We start from the raw sequence: 14,287 nt of genomic DNA, 5'->3' as shown, positions 1-14,287 counted from the left end.
CGAGGGATAAAATATAAGCAGTTAATTAGTGCTGCACAGTGATAAACAAGGGACATACAAAACTTTACACACGTTTTAATGTAAGTAGGACAATCTGTAATATCTGCTTGTTTTATGGAAACAACAAATCATTTTCCCTCAGAGGGTTCTTAAAAAGTATTTCTAAAGTGCCTTAAATGCTCAGAATTTGCCTGTTTTTTTTAATAAATATATATATTGAAGTGCTCTCTGCAGTCATGCATAGATACAAGTCATATTTTCTGTGTGCGTTTCCATTTGATTGTCTCCCTCACTCTCTGCACACTTTTAATTAAACCATTTATAAACAAGTAACTATGAACGAACACCTCAACGATCGCAATATCTCTGAAAATGTCTATTTGTGTCTTACCTCAGTTTCAGTTAACTTGTATCAATTCAGCTGAACTGTTTGCCACAAGTTAGTTAGAGGTGGATACTGTTTAAGATAGATATACATAACTTGTTTCCGGCTTTTATTAATATCAACTGATATTTGATTACGTCTCCATACTATGCCTATTGATGATTATTGCAGTGAATTGAGCAAGAAAATGCTTGATTTTTTTTCCATTGGCATGGAAGCAACCAAGAGTCAGCTTTGCCCGTCCCACTAACAGTTAGGGTTCGGATTTGGTTAGGAGAAACTAACCAGCAGTTACAGAAATAAAACCTTCAAAATTATCATGGAGCAGCAATCGGGTTCAGTAAGCAGTGGATTGAGCAAGCTATACATGAGTGAATATTAATGAGGATTTTTTTAATTATGCCTGTTTACGATTTTATAAACACTTATTTTTCGCACTTTTACCCCTGCTATGTTATTATATCAAACACTTTTGCTGTAATGCATAATTTGAAAAACAAAACATTTTAACACTTTATTACAGACCCACCTTCATGTACAGACTTATTACAACATGTTTAGCTTCCACACCTGAAGAAGTGTTGGACTTTTGACTCGGAGACTGAGCCTCTAGCCCAGCAAAGGACGCTCGAAATGAAAGTGAAGCAAAAGTGACTTATAAGTGACACAAAATGATGTGTTTGCTTCAGAAGATGTGTTTTTCATGTCATGCTTTTAAAAAAATCGGTTACATTTATGCATAGGTTAATGGTAAGGATGTCTGTTTTGTTCACCTCTCATTTATCTTTTTTAACATTATTGGTTAGGTTTAGTTGTTGGTTAAGGGTAAGGGTGTCTGTTTTGTTCACCTCATTTTGGTTATTGGTTAGGTTTAGGCTAAACTTTTAGGTTAGGGAGGTACGTTTTAGTCATTAAAACATCCATCTAACATTCACCTTAAAAACCTTGTCTGATTATGACACTATTTCACTTGCTTTTGGCACCCCCCGCTGGAAATGTAGCTGGGAAACTGCAACTAAACGTGATACATCACCTAATTTTGGTTTGCAAAATGTTGCCATTGTCATGTAAATTTCATGATATTAGGCTTCAAATATCAAAGAGGCCAAGAAACTTTAGCACAGCGCTTTGTAAGACTAAGAGAGCTTGCTTATCCTTTTCTTGAGTAGGGTCTAAATTCCCCTACAGTGCCCTCTGGAGTGAGTTATTTCAGCACATGCCACTGCACAGGCGGAAGTGGTGGGAAGAGTTTAGAGGCGTATCTTTTTATTTATTTGTAAAAATAAAATAAAAATAAGTATACGAGTTTTAAACTGTTATCATGGTGCTTTTGTGATAGTTTGGCTGTCTGTTGCAGAAAACAAACATATCATAGTTTGAGTTACTGTTTGTGTGAATGAAAACAACATCTGTGCCTAATCAGCAGACATGGCTGCATGCATGGGAAGATTGCGTTTAGATGGCTGTGCATATACAAGCTAACTGTATGACAATTAGTGTGTTTGTTACATAAAATAAAAATTATGTGCTTGAAAATACTATTTTAGTAGCTGTTTGTTTGACAAATGACAAAATGCTACTAATGTAAACAAATGGCAGCATTCATTGGAGGAAGATCGCATTTGATGTAATGACGTATAAGAGCTGTAAACTTTTTATCTTGATAATTTGGTGATGGGTTAGATGTATGTATATAAAATAAACATATTATGTGGTTTAAAAGACTGTATGAGCAACTGTATGAGTGAATATAAACGACAGATGCTTGACCAGCGCAGCCTGTGTTGGCGCGAAAACTGACTTGAATCTGGTAGCTTGTAAGTAACTGGCTGTTGCAGAAACACATATGTGTGACCCTATTCTGCGAAGCCCATTTATTAACCGTCACATATGTGTGACATTATGTATGAAAAGGTTAAGAAGTGCTTGTGTTTTCAAAGCCACATGTTTATCTTTTGCACTGGCTGATTGTTTTTTACTTATTTTATGTATAGATGTGAAAAGCAAGAAACTAAATCTACAACTGCCACAAGACAAAATAGACTTACATTAAAGATACATACTCTGAAGATAAGTCCTAATATTTTTTTGCAGTGAAATCCATACACATTCATACTGGTTAATCAGATATTAAATCCTTTAGTGCTCCAACTATGCCATGATTGAATAAATTAAATTCTCTCTTTTATTTACTCTTTATGCACTGAACACTGGAACACTTTGAAGTCTTTTATAAAAACAGAGAGAACTGCCTTGGGAATTCTGTATTCATTCAGTGTGTAGTAAAAAGAATGACTAGCAGAATCTCTGGTTTCTACAGTTGGCGTGTTGTTTATTCTTGACTTTGCTTTTATGATGCAAATGAGCCAATGTGGAGAAAGAGATTGCAGATTCTCATTGTTCTCGAATACAATATCTTAAAACTTTGGTAATGTACTGAATTTGTGTTATCTTAGATTTTCCTGGATGATGGTTGGTTTAACGAAATACTAAACTCAACATTAAAAATTGCATTGTTAATCATTTACTCACCGTCAGGTTGTTTGAAATCTGCATTAATTTGAATTATAATGACCTAAATACACCCTACAGTAGCATTATTTTATTTTATTTAATTTTACTTCTGTACCTCACACAAAGCTATCATATGGCTTCGAAGATTTTGAATATTGCAGACCATTCATATGGACTACTTTCATATATTTCTTTATTTTATTATGCTTTGTTTTTTAGAGGCCCTGACCACTGTGTGCTTCAGAGCCTGACAATCTGAAATACATATCCTTTTGGAAGCAAAATATCTCCTCATGGAAGAAAGACTAATTGCAAAATCGTTAATGCAAACTTAAGTAATGAACAAAGGCACTTCCCATTAAAAACACATTTTCTCTCTTTTCTCTACTTTTTGTATCTCTTCTGCTCTGAAATTAAAACTTGGCAATGAGATACTGCAGATATTGCTGGTGCTTATATACAAATGACTTGTGATGTGCCTCATTTGTAAGATGCAAATGTAATAAAAACATGTTTACTATGAATGGTGACCACCAAAGTGAATGTATATGTGGACATGGTTGAATTGATTAATTATTTGTATTTCTAATGATTTTGTTTCTAGTAAGACTATACATTTTTGATTATTAAAATGATCTACATCCATAATGCCTAAAGATGTAATCATTTAACAGTGGTTCCTCATTACCTACCTCCAAAATTGGGCTCCAGTTAAGGACAGAGGAGCTCATAAACACCATCCCGTTACGGGACACTGTGGCCGGGGAGGCATTATCGATGTTGTGTGGCTCAAACACAATCTTGCAGGTGGGGGCCATGGGGATCCGGTCACCGTTAGCCAATGTTAGTGTGCGGTTATCGTCCAGGACTGAGTTAAGATTCTCAATCCATATAGCATCTACCGGCCCATCAAGAACAATCCATATGTGCTCCCCTTAAGCGAAAAACACACAGTATAAATGTGAAATGAACCAGATGTAGACACTCAAAAGCATAATGCTATGTGTAAATCATTATGATCAATGATTAACATTTGACATCTTTTGGGTGATTATTTTGCCCATTAGTTTCTTAAGTTTCTAAAGCCCTGTTTGATATCTGCACTTGTTTACTGGTTTCAAAAACCCAATCAATAGGTTTCTGCATGTTTTTCCCATCCAAATGTACTATTCTGTTTGATGTGTTATAGATCTCACAGCCTTTTATATAGAGGAAGGAAATAGAACACCCTTTCCTGTTAGAGAGATTTTTAATCACTTTAAAAAACCATTAGCTTTTTTTTTTCTTTTTTTTTTGCACAACTGATCAGATAGATATACACTCAGGTGCTTTGCTGAAATATATTAAAACATTAGCCCATTCAAAAGCAGAAGTGATTTTTTCAATTTCAGACCAAAAATACACTGATGAGCCAAATATTATGACCTCCTGCCTAATATGTTGTTGGTCCTCCACGTGCTGCCAAAACAGTGCCGACCTGTCAAGGCATGGACTCTACAAGAAGGTGTACTGTGGTATCTGGCACCAAAACATTAGCAGCAGATCTTTCAAATCCTGTAAGTTGTGAGGTGGAGCTGTGGTGGATTGGACTTGTTCGTCTAGCACACCTTAAACTCTTCATCAATGTGTGCAGTGTGGCGGTGGGCATTATCCTGCTGAAAGAGGCCATTGCCAACAGGAAATACCATTGGCATGAAGGGGTGTACCTGGTCTGCAATAATGTTTAGGTTGGTGGCAAATTGACATCCATCTGAATGGCCCAGGGTTACCCAGCAGAACATTGCCCAGAGCATCACACTCCCACCACTGGCTTGTATTCCCGCAGTGCATCCTGGTACCATCACTTCCCCAGGTAAATGGCACAAATGTACACAGCCGTCCACGTGATGTTAAAGAAACTGGAACTCATTGGACCAGGTGACCTTCTTCTACTGCTCCAAGGTCCAGTTCCGACATGTAGGCACTTTCGACGTTGGACAGGGTTCATCATGGACACTCTGACTGGTCTGTGGCTACGCAGCCCCACATGCAGTATGGTGCGATGCACTGTGTTTTGTGACATATTCCTCCTGTATTGTTCATAAAATATTTCTGTGACTTGTGCCACAGTAGACCTTTTGTCAGTTCGGACCAGATGGGATAGCCTTTGTTGCCCTTGTGCATCGATGAGCCTTGTGCGACCAACACCCTGTCGCCGGTTGTGGTTTGTCCCTTCTCTGACCACTGTTGGTAGGCACTCATCACTGCTGGCTGGGAGTACCACAAAAGCCTTGCCATTTCAGAGATGCTCTGACCCAGTCGTCTGGCTATAACAATTTGGCCCTTGTTACAGTTGCTCAGGTCTTTACTCCTGCCCATTTCTCCTGCATTCAACATGTTGACTACGAGAACTGATTGTTTCACTTACCATGTAATCTGCCCAGACCTTGATATGTGGCCTTGTAAGGAGATTATTGAGTTATTCGCTTCACCTGTGAGTGGTCATAATGTTTTAGCTCATCAGTTTACAGTTTTAACCAGCCTGATCTCATGAAATTTAAGTGACAATGGAAACATTTTTGCAAACAAATATTAATGTAATAACATGGCAGTGTGTGAGTAATAGAGTGAAAAATATGTTTTAATAAAGTTATAATCAGCCGTTGTAGTTGTGATTTATATGAAAGTACATTAAACGCACAGTTGTAGCGCCTCTAATTTAAATTTCACCAGGAAAATGTAGCAAAACATAGAAAGCAGCACATAGCAAAAATGTAGCTATAATAAAGTTTGTCCTACGAGATTAGGTTGAATTTAACATTTTGTGTTTTTCTTTTTAAATGTTAAATATTTTCTCCTATCCCAGCTCAATGTGCAGAGACTAAAAATAATCTGTAGGTTGATCCCCCTGAAAATTGTAACTAATATGGCTTCTGTGAAACTATAAAAACATTGTTCTATTTGTTTGGGCATTACAACCATCCTGATGCAGCAACATTGGTTTAACCAATGGTGTGAAATTTGGGAGTGACTATCCAATACATTTACAGAGCTGAACACATCTTTCATTTCATTCCACCTGTCATACATATTTTATACAAATAAAATAAAACATTTCACCATTTGTGATCTACCTTTCTTGGCTCTAAGTGTTTTCCTCCAAAGTGTGGAAAAGATGCCATCAGTCCAGTCATTAGTTGCCACATCGAGTCGTCCAAACATCTGGGGTGCAGTAATGGCTTTAGGGTTCATACGCATCTCTCTATGAGGTCGGCCACAGTCTAAACACACAAAATCAGATAGTTTACTTCTTTTACATCATTAGGAATCTCAGCTCTAACACATAATATCTGACAATTAATAAACCCATTGAATAATTTAAACATTAAAATTGTATTATAATTGTATTACAAGCCTAATAAGAAGTTATGCTATTAAACATCCTGTAGATACAGTGCTTTGGTATGGAGCCCTTGTTTACCATACCATAATGACAGTTTTTGTCTGTAATGTCTATTGTATTTCTCACCAGACATGGCCTTCATTAGGGTAAGTATGCAGGTAGTTTTTCCTGCTCCACTGGGTCCTAGTGCCATCATCCCATGACGAACTCTCTGAGTCTCATACAGCTGGATGATCTTTAACCTCCAGGGCGGGTGATTGATCAGACCAGCCTCAGTTACCTAGTAAACAAATAAATACACAAACTAACATGCTAATTCCCAGCTCTTTCAAAGGGCATGTTTTAATGCAAGGTGCAAATACTCCACCAAGTAAATTCCTGAATAACAAATAAGTTTTCTTGTGTGGTTTTTATGGATATTAGAACTGTTATCACTGTATATTCCCAACCTGTTTGTCTATTGCTGCTTCCAGATCAGGGTATCCAGCTTTATCCAGCTGAATTCCAGGGAAAAGATCCTCAATCAAACTCAAGAACAGCGGCTCATCCTCATCAATCTTGAAGGAAAGAGACAAATCTTATTTCACTGCGATATTTTAGATGCTCTTTATAAATATAGTAATATATTTGAAGATATTCTAATGCAAAGCTGCAAACTGATATGAAAGAGAATCAATGGTCAAAAAAAGAGTGACAGGTGGTGTGACTTTGGTCAGTCATATGTAAAAATGTTGTCTGTATGTGTGCTGACACTCTTACCAGTTTGGATAGGTTCATATCTCGTAGAACCCTCATGACAATAGTGGACTCTGTGTCATTTGGATTAGCCCGTTTCGCGGCACCAAGAGTGCGCAGGACAGACAGAATGTTTCTGAGGCCAAAGTCATAGTGAACCTGAGAGAGAAGAGGAAACTCAACTAAGAATAAGTGTTTTAGTTTGGTATAAATTATTAAATAAATTGGATTTTAAATCAAACAAATCTGGGACATATCAGTGCCAGATATTGAATTTTCAAATACTATTTTACTAATGTCATTTTTTAAGTGTTAAATGCTGAACTGATTAGCTCAAACATGTGTCAAACAAGTGTGGATACTTTCAATAAAATGCCATTTAAAAACAATCCAAATCCACTTCCGCACACTTATATTAGAATAGAGCAAAAGCTTGTATGATTATAAGCTGCATAGCATATTTTGCTAGGGTAGGATTGCTACCTTAGATGCTGCTCTAGATAGAAATGTTTTTAAAGCGGGGCATAATGAAATGCCAGCTGGTTTATATCTTATAATATACAATCACATTAAATATCTAGTCTTCTCTGTATGAATCTAGTTTACAATGAGTGTGGCAGAACTCAGTGTAAAATCTGTTAAACTTTAGCCATTAAGTCAAAAATGATATTCACCTGTTTAGAGAGCTGCTCCTCACAGAGTTTGTATAGAGTGAAGAATTTCCTGGCCAGCTCAATATTGTCAATGAAGCCACAGCTTGCCAGTTTGACTCTGATTATGATCTGTCGGTCAGGAACCATCATCGCCACTGAACGGAAGTTAATTTTCAGATTCTCAGGAAGTTCCTGCCTCCCAGCGTATCCAGGGTTCTGCACGGATGAAAAAAAAATAACAGGGGGAAAATTCCACCATACAGGGATTTTCATTTATATTATGGTTAGTGTAAGAATAAGGTTAATCGTTCATTTCACTGGTCTTGTATCATTTTTGAACGATCTCAGAACGTTAACATTAGTTAATACATTAGAAATAATGAACGAACGAATAATGAACCATGTATATTTTTCAGCATTTATTAATCGTTGTTAATGCTAGTTAATAAAAATACAACTGTTCATTGTTAGATCATGTTTTTAAATTGTTTTAAAAATGTATTACTAAATGTTGAAATGAACATTAACCAAGGTTAATAAATGCTCTAAAAGTATTTTTCATTGTTAGTTCATGTTACCTAATGTTGTTAACATATGTACACAAATGTAACCTTATTGTAAAAGGTTACCGAAGTTATTTATAAGTAACCATATTTCTAATGTTTCCCTTGTGTTATATACTGCGGGGAAATGAAAAGGCACTCACAGCTGTGTGTTACAGTGATTGTTCCAAGATTGTTTAAGGGATGTGCACTGCATTGCATCGTGCCTAACACGCAACCATGAGTGGCTGATTACTTTTTAACAAAAAGGTATCAAATTAATATTAACATGATACAAGAACACCAATGTTCAAGAACCAGTTACATTAATTATTCATTACAATCTGAATAAACAATTTTCTGCCAAGTTATACAGTAAATTTGCTTAATTATAGGCTGTTTACATGTTCATAGTTGGGCAGAGTATTGATACAGATTTCCCAATTAGATTCAGATTTACTAGCTTTTAAAAATGCACAAAATATGTCTTATTATAATATATAATAAACTGCATATAGCATATATATATATATATATATATATAATCATGACAAAACCATGATACATGTAAGCAAGTGTGATGAAGTGCAATTTAGAAAACCTTTATTTTGATGCATGTCTTTTTCCTCATCAAAGTAGAAAAGATCCCTAAAAAAATTAAACTAGAAATTTTCAGAATTCAGATTTGTCTTAAGTTAATAAGTCTACCCCATGATATCAAGGTAAGCCTTGTGATCATCACGGGAAGCTACCGCGATATCAAATGATCAGCTCTGCACTATCCCATCTCTGGACCGCAAATAGCGAGGTCTTTACGTATATCAATTTCTCTTGCAATCAACGCATTGACTACGAGAACTGATTGTTCACTTGCCATCTAATTTACCCAGACCTTGGCATGTGGCCTTGTTAGGAGTTGATCAATGGTATTCTCTTCACCTGTGAGTGGTCATAATGCTTTGGCTCATCAGTGTATTTTGGCTATTTTACAATGGCATCAAACCCAGCTCATCCTATCAGACTTTTTGGAAGAGTATAAACTATTTATTTTATAAATACTTTAGTATTAATTTTAGTATTAAAAAACTAAATTGCTGTGAGCTATGTAATATTTCTAAGATCAAGTCAATGCACCAGCTCACCATGGTAAGGAAGATGCCAAATTCAGGGTTCATCTCCACATTATCTCCATCACTGAAGATGAAGTTCTTGCGCCGTTCTTTCTTACACGTGAGCACAATGGCGATTTGTTGGGCTGCCACTGAGAGCACGGGCAGATCTATACGATTGAACTCATCAAAACAGCCCCAGGAGCCAGATTGTGCAAGACCTATAGATGCAAAAATGAAAGAATATTATCATAGCCTAGCACAAAAAAAAAGCAATACATGAACACATTGGTGAAACTACAGAAATCAAAGTGATGGGTTTCTCATGTTTAATTTCACACACCATATCATCCGAATATTGCTCGCATATGGGTAATGAATTAGACATGATTGCTAACAGAGTTCAAATGCTTTGTCATTTATGATTATATTACATGGTTATGCTTTCATGTAAATGAATATTACACCCAAACCTCATTATTTACTCACCTTTGTGTTGATCTTTCTTCTGTAGAACACAAAAGGAGAATTTTTGAAGAGTGTCCTGGCCACTCTTTTCATATAATGAAAATGAATCAGGTCTGGTTCTGTCAAGCTCCAGAATGACAAACAAGCCCCATAAAAGTATAATAAAAGTGGGCCATATAACTTGAGCATTACAGCTTTGGGAGCAATAGACCGAAATGTAAGTAGATTTTTACTGATAATCTTCCCAGTCACGGAAGCTCTGACATGGACTACAAAAGTCATATAGATTACACAAAAGCAACATCAGTGCCATTTGACATCATTGATACCAAAAGCCATTGTTCTTGTGCATTTCACAAACTTAATTTACATAAATATTGGCCTATTTGAGAAGTACAGCAGAAGGCATGAATTTCTGAATCTGTTGCTTATATAAAGCTACTGTATGGCTACCTAAGACTTGGAATACAGACATAAGGATTATTTTTATGATCCTTTATTTGTGTTTTTGTAAATATGTAATTATGACGATCCCAGTCCCCATTCACTTTTTTTATAGAGAAAGGAGTGGCCAGGATATTCTTAAAAAATGCATACCAGTTTGAAATGATATGAGGGTGAAAAACTTATTTTCATTTTGGGATTATTCATTCCATTAACTTGCATGTGCACTAATGAAACAAATGTGCGACACCTTTGAATATTCTGCCCAGGCCTCTGAAGTCCATCTGGTCGGAGCAGTTGAACACCACCACATATTTGCCCAGGCAGCGGCCCATGTCCTTAATGGTCTCTGTCTTTCCTGTTCCTGCTGGCCCGGCTGGAGCTCCACCCATGCTCATTCCCAGAGCTTGAGCTAAAGTAATGTAGCACCTGAGAAATAGATTAAACCTTTTAAAAGCATTTCAAGCAAGCATCCATGCTGTAAAAAAAGAAAATTAAACCAGCCTAAGGTGGTTTCTGGTCTTAGCTGGTTTAAGATGGTTATGCTAGCTGGTCTCCTAGCCTGATCAGCTGACAAGTGCCTAAAAACCCTCCAAAAACAGATAAACAGACCAGCCTAAGCAGATTGGCCAAGTCTGGAGACCAGCAAATCACCATATGCTGTTTTAAAGGGATAGTTCACCCAAAAATGTAAATTCTCTTATCATTAACTCACCCTCATGCAATCCCATTTGTGTATGACTTTCTTTCTTCTCCTGAACACAAACAAAGATTAAAAAAAAAAAATTCAGCTCTGTAGGTCCTCACAATGCAAGTGAATAGGTACCAAACTTTGTAAGCTTCAAATAGCACAAAATAAGAAGAATATGAAAGATAATGTAGAGATTCAATTTAAAAAAGAGCTTAAATATTGATCTGTTTCTCACCCACACTTAACATATTACTTCTGAAGATATGGATTTAACCACTGGAGTCTTATGGATTACTTTTATGCTGCCTTTATGTGCTATTAGAGCTTCAAAGTTTTGGTCACCATTCACTTGCTGGTACTTGTAGTTACTTTATGGACCAGCTGAATTTCACAGCTGAAATTTTCTTCTAAAATCTGTGTTTGCATTTAGCAGAAGAGAGAAAGTCATAAACATCTGGGAAGGCATAAGGGTGAGTAAATGATGAGAGAATTTTCATTTTTGTGTGAACTATCCCTTTAAGCTGTTTTCAGCAGTAATAAGTAACATCTGTATGAAAAATTGTACTTAACTAAATGCAGAGTCAAGAATATGTCCAGGTCACATTTTACCGCAATATTTAAAAAAATAAAGTATATTTTCTTAAGTACATGTATATTCATTTTCTTTAAGAATATATATATATATATATATATATATATATATATATATATATATATATATATATATATATCATTATAATGTGATGTAAGGTAATAGAGGACAAATTATTGTTCTAGTACTTGCTACCATACAGTGGAAAAAAAATAAGACTGTTTGCTTGAAAAATAGACAGAGAACTGAAATGGCATATATAGGGGATCTATAAAACGAGACCATTTTTATGAAATTAGTCTTCTGTATGTGTGAACAGGGAGCTTTTAAATTTGTGTGAGAAAATGTTCATGCGGCAGCCCAAAAATCCTGCAGATTATAAGAGGTTTTGTCATGAAAATAATGTCACAAAAGATCTAATGTTATTTTGTCTTTATGCACAAGATAATTTCTTGAGTAACATGCTGATCTGAGCAAAACATGTTGTGTGATATATGAGAAATCAGATCTGCCTTAAAACGTAATACTGTTTAACATGCATAAATGGCCCCACATTTGTAAACTAGAGGAAAACAAGCTTGTAATTCTCAGCAGCACCTGTCAGTGAGTGGAGTGATGACCAGTCTGTCAGTACAGCCCAGAAACTCATTCTGATAGATGAAGCCCACATCTGTAATGTTGATCATCATCATATCCGAGTCCTCGTGGAAGTAAAACCGGCATTGCTTCAGCCATTCAAAGTCTGTGGGGCTTTTGATGTGCAAACGACACTGTGGAAGAAGAACAGAAATTGCAGGGGGATAAGTCTCTTTTGGCTGGTTATCTTTTGGAGTTGACTCAAATCTGCATCTGCGAATGCTTAAAAGTGTGAGGGATGTGACATACTCATGATTTCTTTATGAAATATGGCATTTAGTCATAAGTTATTAAGACATCCGACCCTGCCGGTTGACATTATGACACATCCAAAATACAAGAAAGCTGAAGTTCAAAGCATTAAGAAATAAAGCCGTATTAAACCCAACAGTGACTGCAATGGTAATTAGGGTGGCAGTCATTAGCTAAATTGCCTCTGGCTTTTGTGCAGCTTTGCAAAGACGGTTTGTTTGCCAAAGTTATTAAAGTTCTAACATCCCAACAAAAACAGTTTACCCTTCCTATCGAAACTCAAATGAGCAAATGGCAACAATACAGAGACTTTATTAGAATAGTAGAGGCAGAGAGTGTAAACATAAGTCTTAAATGAGGGTCTGACTATTTCAAAACTATTAAAGTTTATTCCAGGATGATACTTCTGTGCTCAAAAATGAGTCCAAGAATTATGAAAATGGATTAACACCAATCAGCCTCACTCTTTCATTCCTAATCCGATTCTAACACTCACCAAATCATCAAATATGTCCCTCTGGTGTACGTGAATGGTGATTAATGTTTCATACTTGGTCCGTTCCACAGTTCCGAGGTCCTTTGTGGTCATGTCAATCAAAAGATTGAGAAGCTCCAAGAAGAACTGATTGGTTTTAGCCATGATCTTACGGTCATATCTGGCACTGGTCAAAGCATCTTCAGAATCCCTAGTCCATATCATCTGAATCCCTAGTAAACCAACCTTAACCACACAAACCCAACAGTCCTGTTAATATACACTTTAATGTCTAAATTCATTTAATAAGATGCTGTTACTGTAACTATTTTAAATACCTGTGCAGGAAAGGAGTCCAAAAAGTCGATCAATTCAAAAGTAGAGTCCTGAATGGCAAGAGCAGCCTGACGGATGATAAGGTGTAAAGACCTCTGGGATTCTTTCAGTAGTGCGTTAAGCCAGACCTCCACATTTCCCTCCGCTGTCACGGGTCTGTCCAGCACTACTGTCTCACCCTCACGTGAGGAAATTGCCAGAATCTTATCATACATCTGAAATCAAACCCAGCAGAGTTTGCTTTTAAAGTAGAAATTTTAAAGCATACTATATGTTGAAAATCTGATCCTTAAACATGACAATGGCATGCACCAGCAGCATGCCACTGTCAACAGAAAACTGGTCACCTGTCTAATATAGTATTACAGGGATTCTCACACATTTTCAATATTTATTTTTTATTTCCAAGAACTTTCCATTTTGTGATTTAAAAAGAATAATCCATTTGTGATTACTGGATAATGTTTTATAAACATTGCATTCACAAAGCCCTATGGAAGCCCATTTGTGTCACACAAAAAAAAAAGAAAATAAGAAAATGCTTTGGTAAATCAATTGAATATTATGAGACACCAAGTCATAATTATGAGATGCTAAGTCATCAATTTAAGTTACTAAATCATAATAAGGAATTTACTTTTTAATCTCAACATTTTTGTCACGATTCCCTGGTTGTCTGCCCTGTGTTTCACTAGTCTTTGTCACAAACTCCAATTCCCATGATTCCCGGCCCTCATCACTGCCAAGAAAGCAGCTTTCTTCACCGAACTGGCCCAGGCAGATTTGACCATCCGCGAGTACTCGCACTTCTTCTTCACTGTTGCCATCCACACCGGTTTCGATGACAAACGACAATCAGGTGAGAACAATGACACAGGGCTGGCAGTGATGAGGGCCGGGAATCATGGGAATTGGAGTTTGTGACAAAGACTAGTGAAACACAGGGCAGACAACCAGGGAATCGTGACAATTTTTAATTTGTATCTATTTTAACTCATAATTGTGACTTAGTATTTAATAAATATCACTTTGCATATCATAATTTTGACTTAGTATCTCAAAATGGTGAATTT

The 14,287-nt window shown here is 36.4% G+C and overlaps 1 protein-coding gene across 1 annotated transcript in view; it reads right to left on the bottom strand.

Annotated features, from left to right (window-relative positions):
- dnah5 (dynein, axonemal, heavy chain 5) overlaps positions 1-14,287 on the bottom strand; it is a 172,738-nt gene that overhangs the window by 101,318 nt on the left and 57,133 nt on the right. The window contains exons 33-43 of the mRNA XM_052143760.1: positions 13,217-13,429; positions 12,900-13,124; positions 12,113-12,285; positions 10,483-10,661; positions 9,354-9,541; positions 7,691-7,885; positions 7,041-7,175; positions 6,731-6,838; positions 6,408-6,561; positions 6,013-6,159; positions 3,592-3,833 (exon numbers count right to left, since the gene is read on the bottom strand). Of these exons, the coding sequence (XP_051999720.1) occupies positions 3,592-3,833; positions 6,013-6,159; positions 6,408-6,561; positions 6,731-6,838; positions 7,041-7,175; positions 7,691-7,885; positions 9,354-9,541; positions 10,483-10,661; positions 12,113-12,285; positions 12,900-13,124; positions 13,217-13,429 (1,959 nt within the window). The remainder of the gene's footprint in view (positions 1-3,591; positions 3,834-6,012; positions 6,160-6,407; positions 6,562-6,730; positions 6,839-7,040; positions 7,176-7,690; positions 7,886-9,353; positions 9,542-10,482; positions 10,662-12,112; positions 12,286-12,899; positions 13,125-13,216; positions 13,430-14,287) is intronic.

The sequence above is a fragment of the Xyrauchen texanus genome, chromosome 15 (assembly GCF_025860055.1).
Source record: "Xyrauchen texanus isolate HMW12.3.18 chromosome 15, RBS_HiC_50CHRs, whole genome shotgun sequence".
Lineage (NCBI taxonomy): Eukaryota > Metazoa > Chordata > Actinopteri > Cypriniformes > Catostomidae > Xyrauchen > Xyrauchen texanus.
Note: the sequence above shows the minus strand (reverse complement) of the source record. Positions and strands in the feature narration are given on the sequence as shown.